This window comes from Sinohyriopsis cumingii, chromosome 3, assembly GCF_028554795.1.
Source record: "Sinohyriopsis cumingii isolate HCF-2022 chromosome 3, ASM2855479v2, whole genome shotgun sequence".
Classification (NCBI taxonomy): domain Eukaryota; kingdom Metazoa; phylum Mollusca; class Bivalvia; order Unionida; family Unionidae; genus Sinohyriopsis; species Sinohyriopsis cumingii.
The window spans coordinates 121,042,125-121,065,062 of NC_142963.1; the positions used below are offsets into that span (position 1 = coordinate 121,042,125).

The window sequence follows — 22,938 nt, forward strand, 5'->3', positions numbered from 1 at the left end:
TGCACACAACAGGGTTCAATAAATAGCATCATAAATGAGGGCACAAGTTACCAAGTTACCTCTGAAAAATTGCAAAATTGATGGATATCAACAGTGAGAAGAGCGAGAAAGAGATGGGGGAATGGGCTAGGTTTAATTGCTGAAGGCTAGTGTTATAATTGCCTTTGGATTAATTGTTAATAAAAAGCAGTAGTTCACTTTTCTGTACAAGCTGCCATTATTTTCAAGGTAACACTGGTCTACAGCGAAAATGCTTCTGAAATAAATGTAGTCAATCTTTACTAATTCTGGGTCACTGAGAATGAAAATGATACTTAAAATTGTTGATCGGCTCTAGTCTTAAAGATATGATACTGGGTCAGTATATACAACCCTTGACTTGGGAATGGCGGAGGATAAGTCAGTTATAAAGGGAAGGGATCTCAATTGAAACCAGAAATGACTGAAATACATCTTTGACTGGATCAATAAATAACTCTATGACTGGGTTTCGACAGTACTTGCTTTTTGGGCACAACAATGAATGATGCAACCTGAAGCTGGTATTAGGTCACGCATGATATGAATGACATCATGTTATGCCTAGAAGTTATGGATGATGGAGTCATAACTAAGCTTACATCACTCTGCTTAACAAAATGCCATATATGAGCTCTAGAAATCATACTGTGTCATGCTCTCTTATTTGTCGGTGTCTGATTTTGCAAAGGAACACATTTCTGTTTAGCCAAAGTGAGCAGAGATGCCTCGTACTTGTGTGAACAATGCAGATAACTTCTGCTATGTTTGTGGTGAAGTGACTTTTTGCATCACAAAAGTGCAGTATATTAACCACTGTGGTTAAGAACACCTATCACCTTTATTTTGGTTGCAAAATTGGAGATCAGGACAAGCGGTGGGCCCCACACATATGCTGCAACAAGTCTTTGCCAGTGGTTGACCAAGAAAAGGAAATCTATGCCTTTTGCAGTGCCAATGATTTGGAGACAGCCAACACTTCACGTCAGCAAATGTTACTTCTGCATGGTGCCTCCAGTTGGGAAAGGTGTGTCAAAGAAGAAAAAGTGGACTGTGTGTTATCCAAACATTCCATCAGCTATACACCCAGTACACCAAAGAGAAGGATTGACAGTTCCTGATGCACCAGAATCATACTCAATCGAGTCAGACATAGAAGAAGAAAAAGATGAAACTTCGGGTCCTGAACAATCATTGTCACATGGCCCATATTTTCTCCCATCCTCTTCCTCTGAACCACACCTCATAACACAAGGTGAACTGAATGACACTGTCAAGGATTTGGAACTATCCAAGAGTAAGGCACAGCTGTCAGGCTCCAGGCTATAGCAGTGGAATCACCTGGCAGGTGATGTTAGGGTTTCCATATTCCATGACCATCAAATGGAGCTTGTCCCATTCTTCTTAATGGAAGGTGATCTTGTAGCCTGCAACATCGATGGTCTGATGGCAGTCCTCAACATCATTCATGATCCAGATGAGTGAAGACTGTTCATTGATTCATCAAAGACGAGTCTTAAATCTATTTTGCTGCATAATGGCAATGTTTTGCCATCAATTCCAGTTGGTCATGCAGTCCATATGAAGGAAATCTATGAAAACATGAAAAAAAACTTTTGAGGTGCATAAACTATGACCAACATCAGTGGCAGCTCTGGGGAGATTTGAAGGTTCTTGCTCTCTTGCTTGGTCTGCAGACTGGATACACAAAATACAGCTGTTTTCTCTGCAAATGGAATGCCGCGCAAAAGATCCCCACTTCATCAAGAGAGACTAGCCACTCTGACAGTCATTGGTGCCTGGGAGGAAAAGTGTTCAACATCCACCACTTGTGGAATCAAGGAAGATTTTGTTACTACCCCTGCACATCAAGCTGGGTCTGATGAAGAACTTTGTCAAGGCCATGGACAAACCACAAGCAGCTTTCAAGTACCTCCGTGGAAACTTTCCTAGGTTAAGTGAAGCTAACATAAAGGAAGGTGTCTTTGTTGGTCCTCAGATTCATGAACTTCTTCGAGATGATGCATTTTATCATGCACTGCATGGCAAGGAAAAGATGGCAATGAAAGCTGTCCAGTGAGTGGCAACAAACTTTCTTGTAAACAACAAGGCAGACAAGTAGAAGGAATTGTTTGAAACCTCAAGACAAACAAAAAACCGTGTTGCAACATGTCACTAAAGATACATTTTTTGCACTCTCATCTACATTTTTTTCCACTGAACTGCAGAGCAGTGAGCGACAAGAATGGCGAGTAATTTCACCAGAACATTACAACAATGGAGAAATGCTATCAGGGGAAATGGAGTCCATCAATGCTTGCAGGCTATTGCTGGACAGTGTCAAGAGATGTTCAATTTAATGAATACAAGAGACAAGCCAAGAAGTGCCTAGTAGACACTGAATAAGGACTAAACTGTGTACTAATATATACATAATTGTTTTTGCTTTTTGTTTCATAATAAATGTTATTTATATAACCCTTTTGTTGTTTTTTATAGTGTTCTATAAACAGGACAGGTGAAATATTATCATGTAACGCAACCATAAACACATGAAAAGACCTAGGTTTACAATTTATGATTAAAAATCTACTATCTACACAAAATACATAGATGTAAAATGTAAAAACTTAATATCTTTGAAACAGTAGCCAATCAGTTATTTTAATTGTCATCTCTGAATTCAGCACATCAAAATCCATAATAAAACAGCATATTTTACCTCTGAAGCAGACGAAAAAAATTGTAGACCGGTGTAACCTATCTTTAAAACACTGCTACAAATATTAGTTGAGAGGTTTCAATAAACATCACATGTATCATCAATAACATTGTATATTACATCACTGCATTTTGCATGTGAATGTAGCCATTCTAGTGTTAGTGTTCATTCAATGAACTAGATTTTCATCTGATGGAATTTCAAAAACCAACAATGTTAAAACTGGATTTTTTATTTATTGTTAAGTTCATTCAGTAAACTATTGATTTCACTGCAACTAATCACATGCTTTCTGCTCCTTCTTGAGCAAACCTCTAAGAGCCAATTCAAGAAAAACTGAAGTTCACTACAAACATGGGATCTCACTTCTCTATGATGAACCCAATCTTTGACAAAACTTTTTATGCATGGTTTATTCATTTTGACCTAAAATAGTTTTTAACTGATTAATTGAAATTAGTTGACCAGACAGAGGACTCTGAATGTTAGCTCTTATCTGCTTATGAAGGTAGGATCTGCATACCTTTAAAAACATTTATTCTAGCCTTTTACTTGATTTGATACAAAAACATAACTAACATGATAATGAAAAATAGGCATCCATTTAACTGGTTGTAACAATGCAGCATACACTTCCAGAGGCTGCAGATCCAAACAGTGCACACTTAATCGTGTCCTCATAGAAAACCATGTCCTCATGGAAATGCTCACAGGAACTGCTTTGTTGCCAATTGACACTTTTCATGGTTGAATACAAGAGGATGTATCACATTTATGATGATTAACTGAAACTGAATTAAAAGATAAAACTGAAACAAATTTCACTTACAAGACATATTTAGCTGGTATTTATTTCTTAACGTGTTGCCACCAGCAGGCATTACCAACATTTTCATTGACTGATTTTCATCATACGCTGCTATTTATAGTGTACTGAGAATTGATTTGGAAGAATATTTAGCAAAATAAATGCCTTCCTACTAAAAGCTGCAAATTTCATGGTGTTAATTCCAAATGTCTGAGCTACAACTGCCATTTTTGATGAAAATATAGTTTCACTGACCAGTTTTGATTTTGATTCTATTTATGATCAGCCAATAGGGACCTATTTTGATGGGTATTTTCTGTAAAATGGGATCCAAACCCACCCCCCACATTATAAGTGGGTTGCAAGTTTGTCCTGGTCAGCTGCATACAATGAATAACTAGCTTGAAGACTTGTAAAATACGCCTGTTCTTGATGCTCTTTCAATTCATTTTATTTTTAGCTAGTTTTGAAATGGAATATAGAGATCCTTTATGAATCTAATTTCTCCCTAGAAAGATTAATTAAAGTAGTTGAGACCTGCTAATCCATGATATAGGGGTGAAGATGCACTGAACAGACATTCAAAGTTTAGGAGGGAGAAATGAAATGGAACTGAAAACAGACCTTGAATAAGTATAATTTACAGTTGTATCCACTAAAAATCATGAATTTTAAAGATGTATAATTAAGAGGACTATAATGTTATCCTATGATTCATTATTTCCTTTTGATGCCACAGAGTAACACCTATAGTAGTATGCTTTGGTCACTATTTCAGTATTATAATTTGGGCAGACTTGCATGTCTGACCCATGAATTTCACAAAACCTGTCAGTCTGACTAAAAGTGAAAGACAGATGCACTTCATAATTGGATTCTTCTTTTTACATGTATCTAAAATACAAGAAACAACGTCCTAAAGGTCGCTATAAAGCATATGCCATGACAAAGCATTCATTATTACATAAGTATTTGATAGTTACATTTGCCTTTAGGGATACAAATTTGCTATTCATTGTATCAAAGAATTTGTAATAACAAAGTTCATTATGATGAGGGACCTCTATTATCAGCCCCTTAAGAGGAATCTTGCTTTCATATAATTATGTGATAGAACAATAAGGGACCCAAAAGAGTTATGATAGGTATTGTTATGATGCAAGAATGTTTTTTGGTTGACTGGAAATAGGTTTGGTTTTTGTACTTTACAGTACAGCAACACAAGTAGGTTATTTAGTACTGAGGAAACTGAAGTAAAGTGAAATGACCAAGGAAGCTGACCTAGGCTGGTCTAATGGTAGGATTCAAACTGGCATCCCTTCAATCATGAGTCTGGCATGCTACCCAATGAGCTAAAGTGGCTCAACTGGAAATATGGCCACAGGCTTTCATTTGATTAACTGGGACAATTTTCATAAGAAACTGCTGAAATTGGAAATTCTGCATGATTTTGAAATATTCTGCATAGGGATTTGGGACATTACCACTGGGGTTAGGGCCTATTTGTGGTCCTTTGGAACAACTAAAAATATCCCTGTGAATGTTATAAAATGAAATGAAAAGAATCAAATATGATCTCAAATAACCTGGGTCAACCAGCATTTGTTGAAGCCAATAGGATGCAACTTCTAAAATCTGTTCAGATAAATTCAATTTGACATAAGTCTTACATGCAACATTTTTTAAAAACAACAAGTCAGATTCCAAAAAGGTCATCTCAGACAATCACCACTATTACATGTACCATGATTCCAAACTATTACCTGTATAACTTGTGTCAACTGGCTAAGTTTAAGCTTCAGGAATGCTATCTCCTCCAAAATCTGTGTATAAACCTCAGCATCAATCAGGACAACTTCTCGTCCATCAATGGTCATTGTGGCTACTTCTCCGGAGCCAAGGGTAGACAAGCTACTTGATGGTCTATCACCAATTCCTATGGGGTCAGTGATGGACCTACTGTTTTAAAGTATGACATCCATGAGAAAAACTTTCAAATCTATATCAACTTATGAAATTTATTAGAATGGCTTTCCAAATAAAGCATGCTGTCATTTGCTTTAATTTACAGTGAGATGGAATATTAATGTCAGCAGCTCCTTCATATTTGATTGTTTTATATTTGACCAATAATTGTATAAAATTAATAGGTATACAGCAACAACCTGTACTGATATCTGAAAATGTCAAGAGTAGTTATAAGACAGGAACTGTATATGCTCAGTCATAAGTCAGCTCTAACAGCAAACTACATAGATCCAGATCCGCTGTCACATTATGCACAGGCAGATCTTGGTATGTAAATTTTGTTGGGACTAATCTGTAGAACATAACAACATAGACCTTGATCTGCTGACACAATATGTGATGGCAGATCTGAGTCTATGTTTTCTACAATTGGACCCAACATACAAGCAAGTACATATGGAACATGTATGATGTGCTCTGAATTCACTTATTTTCACAAGCATCAATTTCATGGTTTTACAAGATTAACATTAATGTCAAAACTTATTGGATTCAGGAAGAGATGCTCTTGTTTCAACTGAAATTTGAAGTATATCATTCAAAGGGGTTTTAAACTTATGCTTTACAGCAACCATGAATATTGGTAACCCATAAAAATTGGTACCATATGAAACTGGTACCCTTTGATATCCCATAAAATATACTGAATTTGTCTAGATTTACCTGACTACAACACTTTGGGTTTAGAAGTCTAAAAGTAAAGAGACTGTTGTGTGCTAATGTTGGCATGGCCATCTATTTAGAAGCAGAGTTATTAGATTTTTCACATTTTAAGAGGTCACAATGGCATTATTTGATTTAGAACCTGATATTGAGAAGTGTTTTGGAGAAATGCTACTAGCATCCTTTCACTTGGTGTATTGTGATAAGAAGAATTTCAAGACAGCTACCACTATTCAGTACCATTTTTATTTAGGACCAATATAGACATTACAAAAAGTCTTTTGGTGAAACATCATGTTGATATGACTATCTGCTTTGCAGGAGCAATGATTACAAGCTTTTAAGATGGCCACCATAGAAGCCATACTGGATTTCAGATCAGCATCATTTTCAAATCAGACCAACTAGACATCATAAGAAGTCTTGTAATAAAACCCCATGTCAATATTACACTCATGAGAAGTAGCAACAACAAAATTTTAAATACTGATGCAATGGTGGAAATTAGCTCGGTATCATTTTCATTTAGGGCCAACTAAACTTCATATAAAAGATTTTGGTGAAAATCCTGTTTCAATATTGTCATTCATTTATCAGAGTAGATATAAAAAGATTTTTTAGTGGATTAGTTCTGTTTTTCATTATTACTGTTGCTTTGTGATAGCCATGATCGGATTGTTTGGTTGCTTTTTAACAGCACTTTTAAGACCCTTTTGGTTATATTGTGCTGATAAAACCCTTTCATATTTGGCCTAATATCCATTAGACCTTCTGACTCACTCTAATTTCATCTTATCTGACCTGCTACTGTCGCACTCTGATCCTCTACTTTCACTCTCTTACCCTTTGAAAACCATACTGGGAGATAAACTGACCTTCCAGATAAATATCCTAGTGGTAGACCTTAAACTGAAACTTTTGGAACACATAACTCCTACTATTTTCTACAGACTGCATTTAATTACAGACAGGCATCACCCTTCTTTTTGATATGTAGTATGAAACAAATCTACTAGTGTTCAAAACTTAGCACATTCACAGATCCATATGCCTATATATACTGTATATAAAGTCATGTATAACGAAAATTCATTTACTTTGAAAGTAAATTTTTTGGGGGGTTTTGCAAAATTGATGCTTCTTCTGGGTACTTAAATCGTGTGTCAAGGAAGACAGTCCTATTGTCCTCATCTACTGATTAGTGTTTGTCGGGTCTTAGTTCATAGTTTATGGCAGCCTTGAGATCCATGAAAATTGCTGGGGCCAAATAAAAAAAGTAAATACGGTTCTGGTTACCTCACTGACCCTATTTTGAACTGCTGACCTTAATTTTTTTAAATAAACAAAAACAACAAACATTTGGAAAAAATAAAAGTTTTGGGAGTACAAAAATTAACAACCGGATGTAACTACAATCAAAGTTAAATTCTGGATGCAACTGATGTCTTTTTCCCTAGTTTATGATTCAATTAAATCTATCTGGACCAAAAGAAAGAAGAAAAAAATTTTGACCTACATATCTAGCATACATTTTGTCCAATGTAACCAGAACCATGAATTTTTTTTATTTGGCCTAACCAACAGAAAATTAAATATTGCCCTCAAGAAGAAAACAAAAATGTTCTTCAATGGAACTGCATGACACTCTACAAATAGAATTGGCAGAAATTCATGAAGTTTGTCTCTTCCGCATTTTCTTATTTTTACTGCCAAGTATTGAAACCATCTTTGATATTCTTTAGAAATTCCAACATACCAACTTTGGTTTAAAAAAAAATATTTTCTTATATATCTGAGTTACAAAAAAAAATGTCATCACTTTTTACTTTCAACCTAGTATTATGGATAGCTTAGTAAACTCATCTCTGATATTGTAAAGATGTGCATACATGCTAAGTTTGGTTAAATCACAGAAATTTAAAATAGAAAACAAAATTAAATCAAGAGTCCCTCAAAGGGACTGACATTCCACTGTCTGAAAAGAATTCACTGGAATCCAGGATAAGACCATTTCTTCATTTGATCCATTGAGTGTAAAAACCATCTCTGATATTCTGGAGTGATAACAAGACTTTCAAACTGGCCACTGTGATGTGCATACTGGACGTCAGATTAGTAGAAATTTTAATTATGACCAAACAGACATAATTATAAGTCTTTTGGTGGAAACCCCATGTCCATTTGACCATCCGTTCAGGATGAGTAGTGATGATGAGTTTTCCAAGACTGCTATCATGGCAGCCATTTTTAACGTAAGGTTGGAAAAAATTTCCTTTAGGAACAACAAGATCTCATAAGAAGTCTTTTATGAAATCCCATGCAGATATGGTCATCCATTAAGGAGGAGCAATACAATTTTCATTCAGGACCAACCGACACCATAAGAAGTCTCCTAGTGAAAACTCCAGTCAATACAACTTTCTGTATAGGATTACAGGTAGCAATATCAAGATTTTCACAATGGCAACTGTGGTAGCCATACTATATGTCTGAGCTAATATCAGTTTCTATCAGAACCAACTAGACATCACATGAAATCATGTAGTAAAAGCCCCATGCTGATACAACTATCCATCCATAAGGATCAGCTACTGTAAAACAAGATTTTCATTAGGGCCACTGTGGCAGCCATATTACATATGTACATGGCACTCTTTTTTATTTAGGACCAACCTGACATTAAAAAAAGTCTTCTGGTGAAGATCCCATGGCAATATTGCTTTCATTCTTCTGGAGTAGTGATAAATAACATCAGATTTATGCCATTTTCAAATAGGGCTAACATAACATTGTGTAAAGTCTCTTGGTGAAAACTCCATGCCAATATTACCATTAATTCTGAAGGTATAGTGATAACAAGATTTTCAAGATGACCACTGTAGTGGCCAAATATTGGACATCAATTCAAGACCGTTTATGATTAGGTCCAACTAAACATCAGAAGAAGTCTTCTGGTGGCAACACCATGTCTGTGTGACTTTCCACCCTGAAGTAGTGATAACAAGAATTTCAAGATGGATGATGCAGCCATACTGTGTGTCAGATGGGCACCATTTTCATTACAATTCAGACAAATATGATATCATAAGAAGTAGGTGTAGCTATAACAAGATTTTCAAGATGTCTAAGCAGTACTATTTTCATTTAGGATCAACTAGACCATGGGATAAATATGTAAGTAAAGATTAATGGTAATCCTCCAAGTAGTTTAGGAGGAATAGAAATAACAAACTTTAGCACCATTCTGTGTAGCTCAGACATGGACATTGACAGATGATGGAAAGAATGAAAACAGACAATATCATCAGCTATTCTCATTTTTGACCAGTAGAGCTAAAAATGAATAACAGCTATACATAGTTCTGAGATGCATGCACTTTTTTGTCACATGGCAGATATCAGCTTGAAACATTTCTTTTATATTAATAAACGATGGAATATTTTCCGAACATAAAGCAGTATCCTGTTAATGTAATACAGTGATAAGATGAAACAGACTTCTCTTTTTAGTTTGCTTTTCATGTCTAGTGCTGTTACAGGTATTTCTGCCAAACAGATTTAGCAATGACCAAAATACAGCGCACATGTAGTAATCTATAAGAAGAATGCATGTAAGCCTAACAACTTCCATGTTTTGTTTATTTTTTATGACAGAATTTACAGCTTCACTCAGTAGCAGGAAGTCCACGTACAAATTGCCAAGACCTTGTATGACAATATTCTGATACTTACTCACTTCAGTTTTTAAGTGTCTACTTTCTAAGGAACCCATTTTAATGAATATATATATATATATATATATATATATATATATATATATATATATATATATATATATATATATATATATATATATGAAACTCCTCAAAAATGAAAAATCTTGGGGCTGAAATGTTTTTTAGTTTTGAGAAGTTTTTGGTTTACTGAGGTTTTTGGAGATGTGAAAAAATGTCTTTTTCTGAGTGCTTATGTGATGAGATTCAGAAAGGCATACAGAGATATAATGCAGTTGCAAAAGCATCAGTGTCTGTGTGTGTAAAAGTGCATAAAATAAGGAAAGCTGTTATTTTTTAATTTTATTTCAAATACTTGCCTTTAATGAAGAATTAGCTGAAAAGCATATCTTGTCACATGAATAAATACAGTTCCTGCACATAAAAATATTGTCTTCACCATAATAAACATCTAAGAAATGAGATATGGTACTTTTATAATTTTACCACAAGTTCACTGGAATTATGATTGATACTCCACAATGTTCAAATACTTGATATAATTCATAATGTTCATTGTTCAAGAGCATGGCTTGATAAAGGCATAGATTATCTGTTGATTCTTACATCATTCTTTAATGTGGCTTGTGATAAAGACTCCACTGCCTGTGATAAAGTCACATAACAGTTTATCCTTGGTGATCACAAAGTTTTTTAAATTCTTTTATACACTGGGAAAATTTCTGGCTATGTCATATCAATGCCATGTGGCTCAGAACATACATTCTCATTATAATATTCATTACTTTCATCATCAGCCTAAATGCTCTTATGAAACCGTGACACAAGTTCAAATTCACGTAACTCAGACACGGAGAAGGTCCATGTGATGTTGCATAGTCGAAGCACATAATGATTTGTCTCTCTTGACGACTTATGTTTGTTTACATTATTTATCCATTTAATGAATATCTCTGTAGTCATCAATGATTTTCTGTTAGCTATAGATGTCACTAGCAAGTTTGTAACATTAATGTCCTTAAAGCAGTGGGGTTTAGGAACCTTGCTGATTACAAATGGTTTCAATTTCTAACCCGTAGCACTGCATGCAAAACATGACCATTTTAAGTGAAAACAAACAACAGTCATAGTTACTTAAATACATATATGTAATGATTTTTCTCTACTGATAATAACTTGAATGAAACTGACTTTTAGAACACTGCTTTGTCAGTCTGCAGCAGCATAGCATCAAAAGTGAGACCACAAAGCTGGCTAGCAAAGCCCTGATATTTAATTTAAAAAGCAAGTAAACAATGTTATATCATTAATCATCTATACAAATGAATAGCATCAATCACAATTAGATAAGCAAATAAATTTTAACACAGCCCTTCTTAACTGGCTTACATACAAGCATTTAGCATGCACGCCCTGGGAACATTTTTTCAGAGTGTGTGTGTGTGTGTGTGTGTGTGTGTGTAAATTTGTAATACTAAAAATAAGGTTACTTCATACATTATTATCATTTTGTGTTTTATAGTTCACCACATGAAAAATCAATAGTCTATAATACAATAGTCATACCTATATATATATATACATATATATATATGAAGCAAGTTTAATAGTAAAATCTTCTAACAAGAAGGCCAGGTCCTCCACATCAAGCCCATAATAAAAGCATTGCTGAAAAGCTATAAGCAATTGTTGACGATGATGCTACCACAAGAAAAATAACTACATCTTGGTTCCTACTAATGTGGACCCAACAGAAATCTATACAAATTACTAGTAACAAAAATGAAATTTCTGCAATCCTAATGAAAAATTACTTATTCTGGATTAATCATTATTCCCTGATGAATGCAGCTGAAGCTGAAGCCAGATGATAGCTATACTGACAATGCTTCCATATACATGCACTATATGTACTCACATACAAGTCTGGTCACACTGCAAACAATACAGACCCTCATCTGCCACCTCAAAATGTTTGTTCTACTGATTACCCTTAATAAACTGCACAGACCTAGATTTACTGACTCAATGAACAATTGCAGAGCTTGGTCTATACAGACCACAGTCGAATCAAACTTAAATGTGAGCATATAGTGTAGGCATGTAACGAGATGGTCTGTGGAGTAAGCTTGCAAATACTAAAGCAGTTCATATTATTTTCCCAACATAAATTTACATGACGTTGTACATATTGTAAGCATCATAAACAAACTGATGGGGTTCACTAAAATATATGATGAAAACCAAAATAAGCATCCTGGACCCTGTTAATATTAAAACTTGAACCCCATAAATGAAATATGTATGTATAACATGCAAAATGTGAAAGAGAAGGCTGAGTGAAAATGCATGCAATGGTAAATGCCAGCAAAAGATAACACCAAAACTTAAAGATTAATCAAAATGGAAAGTGGAATAAAATTAAGTGGCAATGGTCAGTATTAGATATAAATGTACCTTTAAATTCTAAGCAGATTATAAGTAAATTCATCACTAAGGAGATTTGTATTTACCAAAAATTACTGCACTTAACAAACAAAACCTATATCTTGCTGTGTTGTAAAATTTACACCACACAGCTAAAGTTCAATAGTACTGAAGAACAAAAAACAACTATATAATACTAGCTAGAAGCCAAACTTAACTATGCACTATAACCACTTAAGTACTGTAATCACAGTCTAGAAGATTATGACTTAACCCATATGTTATTGCCAATTTTTTAAAAAAATCTTACAGAGTAAAATTCATTATAAAGTAAATTGATGTTCGAACAGCAAGAACATCAGTTAGAACCCTTCTTAATTGTACTGTAATTTAAACCCTTCTTAACTGTACTGTAATTTAAACCCTTCTTAACTGTACTGTAATTTAAACCCTTCTTAACTGTACTGTAATTTAAACCCTTCTTAATTGTACTGTAATTCAAACCCTTCTTAATTGTGCTGTATGTTAATCATAATAAAAAACTGTTTAACCCTGTCTGTATTTTTGTATGCACACATAATACATTATGAGAGGTATCCATGGTTTTTCTGTCAAATGTCAAATGTTCAAAAAATAGAATCAAATGCATATTTGAGATTGTATAGTTTTTGTTACTCTCCTGTTCAGTTCCAAATACTGTGAGAGATTTAAGATAAGAAATGTGGCATGTAAGAAAATATTTTTATTTTCAAATTTCTTCTTGAATATAAAAAACAGATATAAAACTATACACATTTATGCAGGTCTTGAAAAGAATACATTTCAAATTTAAAGTTTTTTAATGAATTTGTTCTTATTAAAAACTGAAATGTCATATTTTCAACATTAATAAATGTTTCTTTTGAAAAATCAAAAGTCCTAAAGCTAAATTATGGAACTGTGTCAGAAAATTTGTATATGACTTAGATTTGATATTACAAGAAATATTGAAATGTTTGGTACATTTGAGAAACTGATTATGTCTAAATAGTTTTACTGCTATAACATAAAAACAATATTAGCAGATATCCCTGACAACATTCTTTAGAACACATACCAAGCTATACATGTAAATTTAGTGAATTATTGTCCCTGTTACAGTGTCTGTGATGACTGTTGTTGTTGTTGTGGGGTTTGACACCATTTTTCAGCACACGATAGGCTATACATGGCAGCCAGTATTAATGGTGGAGGAAGAACCCAGGAAAACCCTCGGAAGAACCAACGACCCACGAGAAGCTACTGGCAAGCTTTCTCACATACCCACATTGGCTGAATCCGAGACTCCAACCGGCACAGACAGAGGTGAGATGGCAGTGATCCATAACAGAGAGTGTTTTAGACCACTCGGCCACTCAGGACCCCTGTCTGCGACGATGTCACCAAATTTATACCATGAAGAAATCTAGTTGTGACCCTTGTGAATGCTGTAGAGCTATAAGAAAAACATGGAAAGTAACCAAGTTTCATGACTTTGTCTCAAAGAGCATTAGAATAAAAGTTCAAAGACAGGGAAGAAACTGATCAGTGATCTTGACTGCGAAGATAAAACTATGAATGTGATGCAAGATATGCTGTCAGTTGAGAAGCAGAAGTGTACCATGTACACAGAATCTCAAACATGTTTTCAGATGAAAGAAGGAACACAAACAACTATATACCTATGACTTTGACCTTTACTACAGGACTCCATATGTGAAATGTAATACATCTTCTAGTTACAATATAAAAGTGCACCAAATTCTATTAATTTATTTTAAACAGCTTAAAAGTTTGAGCATGAAAGGGAAAATGCTACTGAAACCTAAAATCATTGACCTCTGACCTTGACCTCCTTGAAGATAGGCCCCCAAATGTGATACATGACAAACACAGAAAAGTTAATCACCTAATTATAAATGTTTTTAATATTTTATACTAGAAAGGAAAGCATGTGGAAAACTTCAAATACTAAACCATGACTTTTACCTTCAATACAGGACCTTCAATAAGGTTGTTGTTGTTGTTGTTCTAGGGTTTAACGCCATTTTTCAGCACAAGATAGGCTATACATGGTGGCCAGTATAACTGGTGAAGGAAGAACCCTGGAAAACCCAGGGAAGAACCACCGACCCACGAAAAGCTACTGGCAGGCTTTCCCACGCACCCACGCTAGCCGAGCCTTGCCTTCAATAAGGTATGTGACACGTGCTAATGATGATATAAAAGGCCAAATTTCATTTCTTAATCTTGAACATAACTTATACTATGAAGAGGAAATGCAAGTGTGATGAAAAACTTTCATGACCATGCCCAAGAAGATATGACCGCCAACGTGGTAAACTAAACAATTTCTAATGATAATGTATAAATATACCAAGTATCATCCCCAAAGATAAAAGGGATCAAGAGTTACACAGTGGAAAAGAAACTGTGATGGAGAACTTTTTCTAAAAAAAAAATTGACATGTGACCTTGACGTTGAAAAGATTTTAGACAGTATGGGATGATACTTGGTATATGTGTGTATATATATATATATATATATATATATATATATATATATATATATATATATATACTATACACAACACATCTAATCATAAAATACCTGTATACTAAGCTTCATCACTTAATCTGTAAGAGCCCTGTAGTGACCATGACCTTGAAAATGGGAGCCCTATTGTGGTATGTGTCAAGCCTTCTAATGATGATGATAACGATGATGTACATGCATGTATATATACTACGCCCACATTTCATCCCTCAATCTTGAACAGCTCTAGCATTATCAAGCCAAATGAAACATGTGAGAGAAAATTTTTAAAAAATTACCAAGAAAAAAGGACCCCCAATGTGAAACATGACACATATTCTAATCATTGTGTATAACTACACCAAGTTTCATCCCTTAATTTAAATTGGCTTAAAAGGTTTAAAGTAGAAACAAAAGTTTAATGGAAACTTAAAATACTGAGTTAAGACCAATCTTGATGATTGGAGCCCCAATGAGATACTTAAAGCACTTTCTGATGATGATGACGATGGTGATGATAGTGTATGAGTAAACCAAGTTTCAACACTTATTTTCAAGTAGCCTTAATACTATAGGGCAGAAGAAAAAAAAGTGTGATAACCAGAAACACAGATACAATGGGACAATAACTACACAATTTATTGTGTTCATATTTTAGATTTTCGTTCAAAAATATAAAAATTTAAATTGTTCTAAATTCAGATTTTAACATTTTTCTTTCCTTTGAAACAAATTTTGAAATTTATAACTCATCGCATTTGCCATTTAAAACCCACCAATTGTTTTTATGTACTTGTGACATGAAAGAGAGAAATGTATAGCTAACAAGACAAAAACAGCCTAAACTTTCAATTAAGCATCATTTTTACCTTAATCTCTAATAGCAAACCTGAATTTTTCAGATTTTAAGGTTCAAAATATGATACAGAACCATGATGATGGAATATAATAAATGTTGCTACTTTCTACTGACTTGAGCCCCAAAGAACTGATGTATTATCTGCTAATGTGTAAGACTGACCACAAGACCTCACCAAAATACAACAAATGAACCTGAGAGATCCTAGACACCTCCTTTATAAATCTGACTGAAGATTTTCAGTAATAGATGTTGCTCAAGAATTGGAAATGTAATTCAGCCCTTGTATTGGTCCAAATAATGTTGTACAAGATTGGAATTGAGTCAAATTTTATAACAAAGGAGTCATGATTATTACTAAAATAATCTTGATACTTTTTTCTCCGAAATAACATCTATTTAAAAAAAAAGCAATCTCAAGTTGGGAAGATCATCGAAAGAACCTAAAGGTACATTTGATACCTGACCCATTAAATCACACTGATAAGAGAATATTTCTCTGAGTAATGTCTATTGATTGATTAGATGTTTGAAGTGTTTAGTAGTCTTCTAGACAAGGAATTTTCAAATAATGGAGGCAAAGGGTTGAATAACTGATAAAAGCATACAGAATATAATTATCATTCCTGTATTTTACATAAAGATATCATTTAAAATATCAAATTATAACAAATCTGACCTGCCTCCATTAATCTCCATTTCTGTTACACCTACATGTATTAATTACATATTTAACATAAATCAGTCCATAATCTCAGGATAATCTTCACCACTCTTTTTTTCATACTTTTGTAAGTGCATAACACTGGAAACTTACAACACATGATCAGATAATGACTGAACATACTCTGAAGGGTCTAATTTGAAACAAAACATTTGAAACACATAAATAATTAAGAACAAAATTTGCTAAATCATTAAAATTAGCTCATCAGTGTGCTTTAATTTTTCCATCTTACCATTGTTGATGAACTATTAAGCTCTTACCTAGTTCTGTGTAGACCTACCTGTATTCAGCTGGTGACGGTAATGTTGATCTATGAATAGCTTGCCAAATTTTATCAATATTTGCAGTTGTCTCCCTTCGACTGTCCTTACCACTTGAATCTGACTTGGCAGTTGTGCTTCCACCTTCTAATCCAGAAAAATCAAATTTAAATTCAAATGTATCAGAAGAATAATATTCAACATAGCAGTTCCGTAACTTTTGAGAAAAATCATAGCTGCTTCCTATAGCAAAATCAACAGAATCAAAAGTAGCTAAAGGTGCATTTATGCTTAATTCATCTCCGAATAAATCAGATGCTTCACTTTTAGTTCGATCCATACAGGTCATCATGGAAGCTGCAATATCAAGACTGTCAGCAGACTTCCATGACAATCTGTGATTTTTTCTACCCTTATTGTTACCTTTCTTTAAGCTAGATTTCAGTATAAAAGTCTCTGAGTTCCGATTTGGATTATGCTTTAAAAGCCTGGGAAACTCACCATGGATATCATCTAAATCTGAATCTGGAGTTGGAGTAAATGTGGAACAAGTCTGAATGTAATCATTAGTTGATGACTGGATGTGCAAATTCAATGGCAAATTCAATACACTTCCTGCCTCTAACCGTTCATTTAAAGGTTCTTGTTGTTTGGTTGAATCTTTACCATTATACCAATCACTGCTATGTTGGTATCTGACACCAGCAGTATTTTGTTCACTTTTTAAACCCATAGCATCATCTGGTGAACATGGTACATGCTCCACCACAATTCCACTATCTGACTGTGTCACTGTATTTTCAACTGGAACAGCATCCATATAATCCATCTTGCATGTCTCTGCATCCTCAGGAACTTCAACGTTGTCTTGAATCAAGTCCTTGTTATTTGGATTCACATTCTTATTAGCATCCACTCCAATACTAGTTTGAGGAGTCCTGTTTTCATAATCCTCACTGGTCTGGACAGACTCATAGCCATCTCTTTTTGCATGACCATTTCGTTGGTGATTGTTGGATGTCACCTTTTCATATGGAAGGTGGTCATTAGAGGACATGTCAGTCCCATGACCTGTCTTTGAGTAACAGGCACCCATCTGTATGAATGTCAGTCCCACCCCATCCTACACCAAGGCCAGTCTGTGATTAATCTGAAAATATGAAGTAAAATTGGTTTGTTTCATTTTACACTATTAAAAGCAATACCAGCACCTTTTAATTATCAAGTCTTCTAAAATTCATTAATAGATAACTTATGACCTATTGCAATGTGCACAAGACCCATTACATGCAATGCTGTACCTTAACTCTGGAAAAAGAACTTTTTTGAAACTAGAAACATGCTGATTTAACAAATGCCCCAACACATTGCATGAAATGGACCTAATGCAAAACCTGATGAAGTGGATGGATAAACAAAGAAGGGTAATAATAAATACCTAGGTTCTGCATGCTTTCAAAAAACATCTCTCATTGGGTAAAAGATACGCTCAAGGTTTGCATTCTGATAATAAACCAAGATGTTCACACTATGGGTCATGACAATGTTTGAAGCAGAAACAATTTTCTGTCAGTTTTAGAGTGGTAATGGATACAGGACAGATGTAGAACCCTAGAAACAAGCTCCAATAAAGACTTGAGCCAATATATTTTTGAACATAAATAAGATCCACCTCCTGAGTTGGTTACTAACAAATTCATAAAACAGAAATGCAATAAATTATGGACGTTAAGAAAGTACAAAAATGTAGGGATTTTCTTGAGTGGGGATTATAAAACTAATTTTAATGATGTAATTCTTTAATACCTGTTGCTACTGCACAGCTGGTACTTCACCAGGTGGAAAATACCTGGCCAGTTGAAGAGAATTGGTCCACCCATTAGGGTTAACCAGAACACTGGATTGCCCCTGTGATACCCACACACACTGTCTATGCACACTGACTTTCATTCTTTTCCCCAGGAAACAGCCTAACCTAGTGGGACATCAGTGCAGGGCAAAGGAGGGAATCTGACAATAGCAACAGGTAAGTATTAAATCATTAAAATTAGCTTTACCCGCCCCCTTAACTACATTTTAGTATCAGTAATACTATGCCTGTTGCTATCACATAACTGAATTTGACAGTTTGGTAGAAGGTTGATGATCCAACAACTGGCAAATACAGTCGAACCCACTTATCTCAACCTTGGTTAACTCGCCAACCCTATTAAGTCGACGTTTTTGAAGTGGAACCGCCAAATTCTCTCTTTGTCTTAGCATTTTCTCATCGGTTATGTCGATTCTTTTATGTCGCCGAACCCTAATATCTTGAGCACAAAAGAGGGCCAAATTTGCCACTTAACGTCGGTTATCTCGATCCCCATGACCAATCGCCGGCTTTTGAAAATGTTAGTTATCGATGCCACTTCACCATCTCACTACCGTATTTTCGCGTATATAAGACACATCTTATACAAAGTTTTATGTACCCCTCACCCAGGGTGCATCTTATATTAGTGGGCGTCTTATCTAAGTATTTTTTAACACGAACAAATGGTACAGTGTGTGATATTGAAGGACGATTATTGCGGTCGATATTCACGTTTCACGATTTTCATTCCTAGTTGTAAAAACAATTGGGTAAGTGTTCAGTAATTACCACGTGTACCAATCCAATCCAAGTGCTTAAGGTGTACTACAGGAAAATGTTGATGCGCCAATACCTGCTTCATGATGAAAAGAAGGCACAGTACACCCCTTCCCTTCTAGATGCAATGAACTTCCTGAGATCAGCCTGGAATGACGTGAAGAAGGAAACAATCTCAAACTGCTGGATGCACTGCGTCATTCAGGATATTTCTGATGATGAGTTTCAGGCACAGTGCCGTGCAGCTGCAGAAGAACTCGTGGAAGTGGCGGAAAAATCAAGCCTTACAGATGCTATTTTGGAAGAGGAGGCACAGGAGTTAGCCATCACTGTCCAGGAATTCCGAGATTACATAGAAATCGACAAACGTCATTACTGATGGCATGATCACCGATGAAGACATTGTATCAAGTGTGCAGTCAGCACAGGCAAGCACATCTGCATGCAGCAATGACAAAGAAGATGAAGAAGATGCGGACGAAGATTTGGAACCAATTCCCTCAGCTGGTGAGGTGGTAGAAATGCTACAGAAAATTCGACGGTATGGTTCTTTTGTAGGAGATGAAACTGTTTTAGACAGCATAAATAATATTGAAGCATTTGTTTTCAAGCAGACTGTTAAAGGCAAAAAGCAAAAAAGCATTATAGACTTTGTAAAGAAACCTTAGTAACCACATGTACGATACTTTTCAGAGCTGTGTCAGAGTGAAATGACTCGCGAATTTAATTTTGACACTGGTTAGCTTTTTGTAAAAACGAACTACACCCCGCACGTTTTTTGTGATTTTGTGAGCGATCTTTGTGTTTGCAATGTTGGAGAATATAATAAAGGTTTGTATCGAGAATCGACGGTGGTTTGTATTGTATACTGGTAAATCTCTGCTGTTAGTTGGTGCACATATGCCTTTTGTTGTTAGCTAACATGTATGTACATTTTTATAGCATGCCGATCGCTTCATCAAACAAATCGCGGTAACGCTGTTGTGTAAAAAAACCTCCAAAAACACGTGCATGTACATTCTCATTTATTAACGCACATCATGTACATAAAGAAATTTCAAGCACATGTTAATATATTGCCGCCATATTGGTTTTCATTTATCTCGATCATCAGTTATCTCGACGCTTTTTGGCAAACCCCTAGGCCGGCGACATAACCGGGTTCAACTGTAATGATAAACACAAGAAATACTCACCCTCATTGCAGTATAGAAGACTAACATGGAATGGAATCTGCATGGACCACTTTCTGAGTGATGATTGGGCTCATGGAGATAATGCTTTTGCTTTGGTGATCTAACGAGCGAAGGTAAAAAGAGGAGAAAGTAGTTTGAAAGCACCAAAATGCAGCTTTCATCACATCATCTAAAGAGTGGAGGGGGATATGGTCTGATCCCTATCCCCATAATGTATAGGCTCCAATTACTGGAGCCCCACCACTGGACTAAGACTGGCCAGGTTACTCAGATCTATAGGAAGACCATTCTCTTGATCTGATAGACATAGATATGAGTTTTCCCCTTACCAGGGAGTTCAATTCTGTTGCCAACAAAGGATCTGGGGACTGAAAGGGTGCTGCTACCACCTTACTGGGGATAAAACTCACTTTCCTTTCAATCAGCACAGAGCTGTTTCCCCTCCCCATATATGTATGTGTGTGTGTGTGTGTGTGTGTGAGCTTTCTGGACAACAGAGGGTGCTGCTTCTCCCTCATTGGAGGGCACAACTTGCTCTCTGTCAAAGTGGAAAAGAGAAGGTAAATGCTCTGCCCTAATTGTAGGTCACAGCTCACTCTCCATCCATGAATAAGCTCTTTTGGTAGGGTGCCCATTAGCCCTAAGAATCTCCAAAGAGATTAGGCAATTCTCCTCCAAGCAAGAGGGACTCAAAGAACAAAAAAAAAGATAAAGAAAGAACCTTTCTCACTTTACATGTATATCTATGCTTAGTGAGATCCCAGACCTTGTCCAACTACATTGTACAAAAGGGGCAACCATATGTTCTCATGTAGCCTGTTCAAGATAAGCAAGTGTGGTTACTGTCCCTGGGAGATTTCCTGTGACCACACCTATCAACACCCTTCTTAGCCATTGTTCCTTTAAGAAAAAGTTGAAAATATCTATGCAATTAAAAGTAAACATTCCCAAATCAAACTGCCAGCTTTCTGTGTAAGCTTGAGCCATTATGAATATCAAGAGGCAGACAAGACACCTAGTGGCATTTCACTTTATGTTAAAAATAGTGTATATGTACATGGCATTGTGATTATCAAGATACAGAGAGACACCTACTCACATTTCACTGTTAACTTGAACACAGTGTTTATATATGTACATGGCATTGTGATTATCATGATGCAGAGAGACACCTATCGACATTTCACTGTAAATTGAACACATTGTTTATATATGTACATGGCATTGTGATTATCAAGATACAAAGAGACACCTACCCACATTTCACTGTAACTTGAACACAATGTCTGAATATGTACATGGCATTGTGATTTTCATGATGCAGGCATTATACACCTATTTGCATTTCAATGTATATTGAACACCGTCACAGAACATGACATTGTGATAATCATGATGCAAACAAAATACCTACTGGCAAATCATTTCAAGTTTAACACGTCTCTACATGATATTAGGATTATCACCTACTTGCATATAACTATACAAACGTTAGGCTTGGAGTATACGTGTACTAATGTTAGCATACATGATGTGTAAGTTACATGACTTTCAAAAGCTTTAATACTGAACTTGTACATTTGGCCACCACTATTGCCACTATCAGGCAAGACACTTAATTGTTTCACCATTCATGAAACAAGTTTTTTAACAAAATCACCATCAAATTAGATCCCATAGCAGTCACCTTTGCTAAAGAGCCACCTCTCATATTAAACCGATTTGTTATATCTCTGGATATAATTATTGATTGTACTGTATTTTACCTCCTTTTACCAACTACGTCACCTTTTGAGTCACATTTTCCCATTCCCAATCATATTAAGAAGATAAAGAGTCAATATTTTATGCTAAATACATCAATCAATACCTTTATCTCTGAATAATGCCACCAAAAAACATACCAGCTGCCAGATAAACATGCTGTGTAAGAGCCATCACTGTCCATAAAATGAAGTCCAATCATACAACAGGAGACTGACTGTGAACACCTGCTTTACACATCAATATCTCACAAAGGCATAGCATTCAGGTATCCACAGCATGTTGATCTACTGTGTGCAACAACTTGCAAAAATAAAACATCCAGTTCAGACTGAGGGGTTGCACTTACTTGCATAATTTCAAAAATGTTATTTTTACTCACAATGGCAATTCTGACTGGTGCCTGGAAGATGATGAAAGGAATTTAATGCAGCCTTAAGAACATGGTTGCTCTAGATTCCAACTATAAACTTCGAGTTGTTGCCAAATTACATCAATAATATCACAACATACACTCTATATCACATTGGATGAAGAACTTAAACCAGT

General features: G+C 35.4%; 1 protein-coding gene across 3 annotated transcripts in view; it reads right to left on the minus strand.

The window, feature by feature from the left end:
• LOC149803737 (uncharacterized) overlaps positions 1 to 22,938 on the minus strand; it is a 67,008-nt gene that overhangs the window by 11,559 nt on the left and 32,511 nt on the right. The window contains exons 1-4 of one of the 3 annotated variants that reach the window (XM_089953491.1): positions 21,882 to 22,011; positions 17,302 to 17,950; positions 16,821 to 16,947; positions 5,312 to 5,507 (exon numbers count right to left, since the gene is read on the minus strand). In XM_089953491.1, the coding sequence (XP_089809617.1) occupies positions 5,312 to 5,507; positions 16,821 to 16,947; positions 17,302 to 17,896 (918 nt within the window). In that variant the 5' untranslated portion in view covers positions 17,897 to 17,950; positions 21,882 to 22,011. Of the gene's footprint in view, positions 1 to 5,311; positions 5,508 to 16,820; positions 16,948 to 17,301; positions 17,951 to 21,881; positions 22,012 to 22,938 lie in introns of those variants that run through there. The other 2 variants (XM_089953492.1, XM_089953490.1) reach the window with 2 other exon arrangements.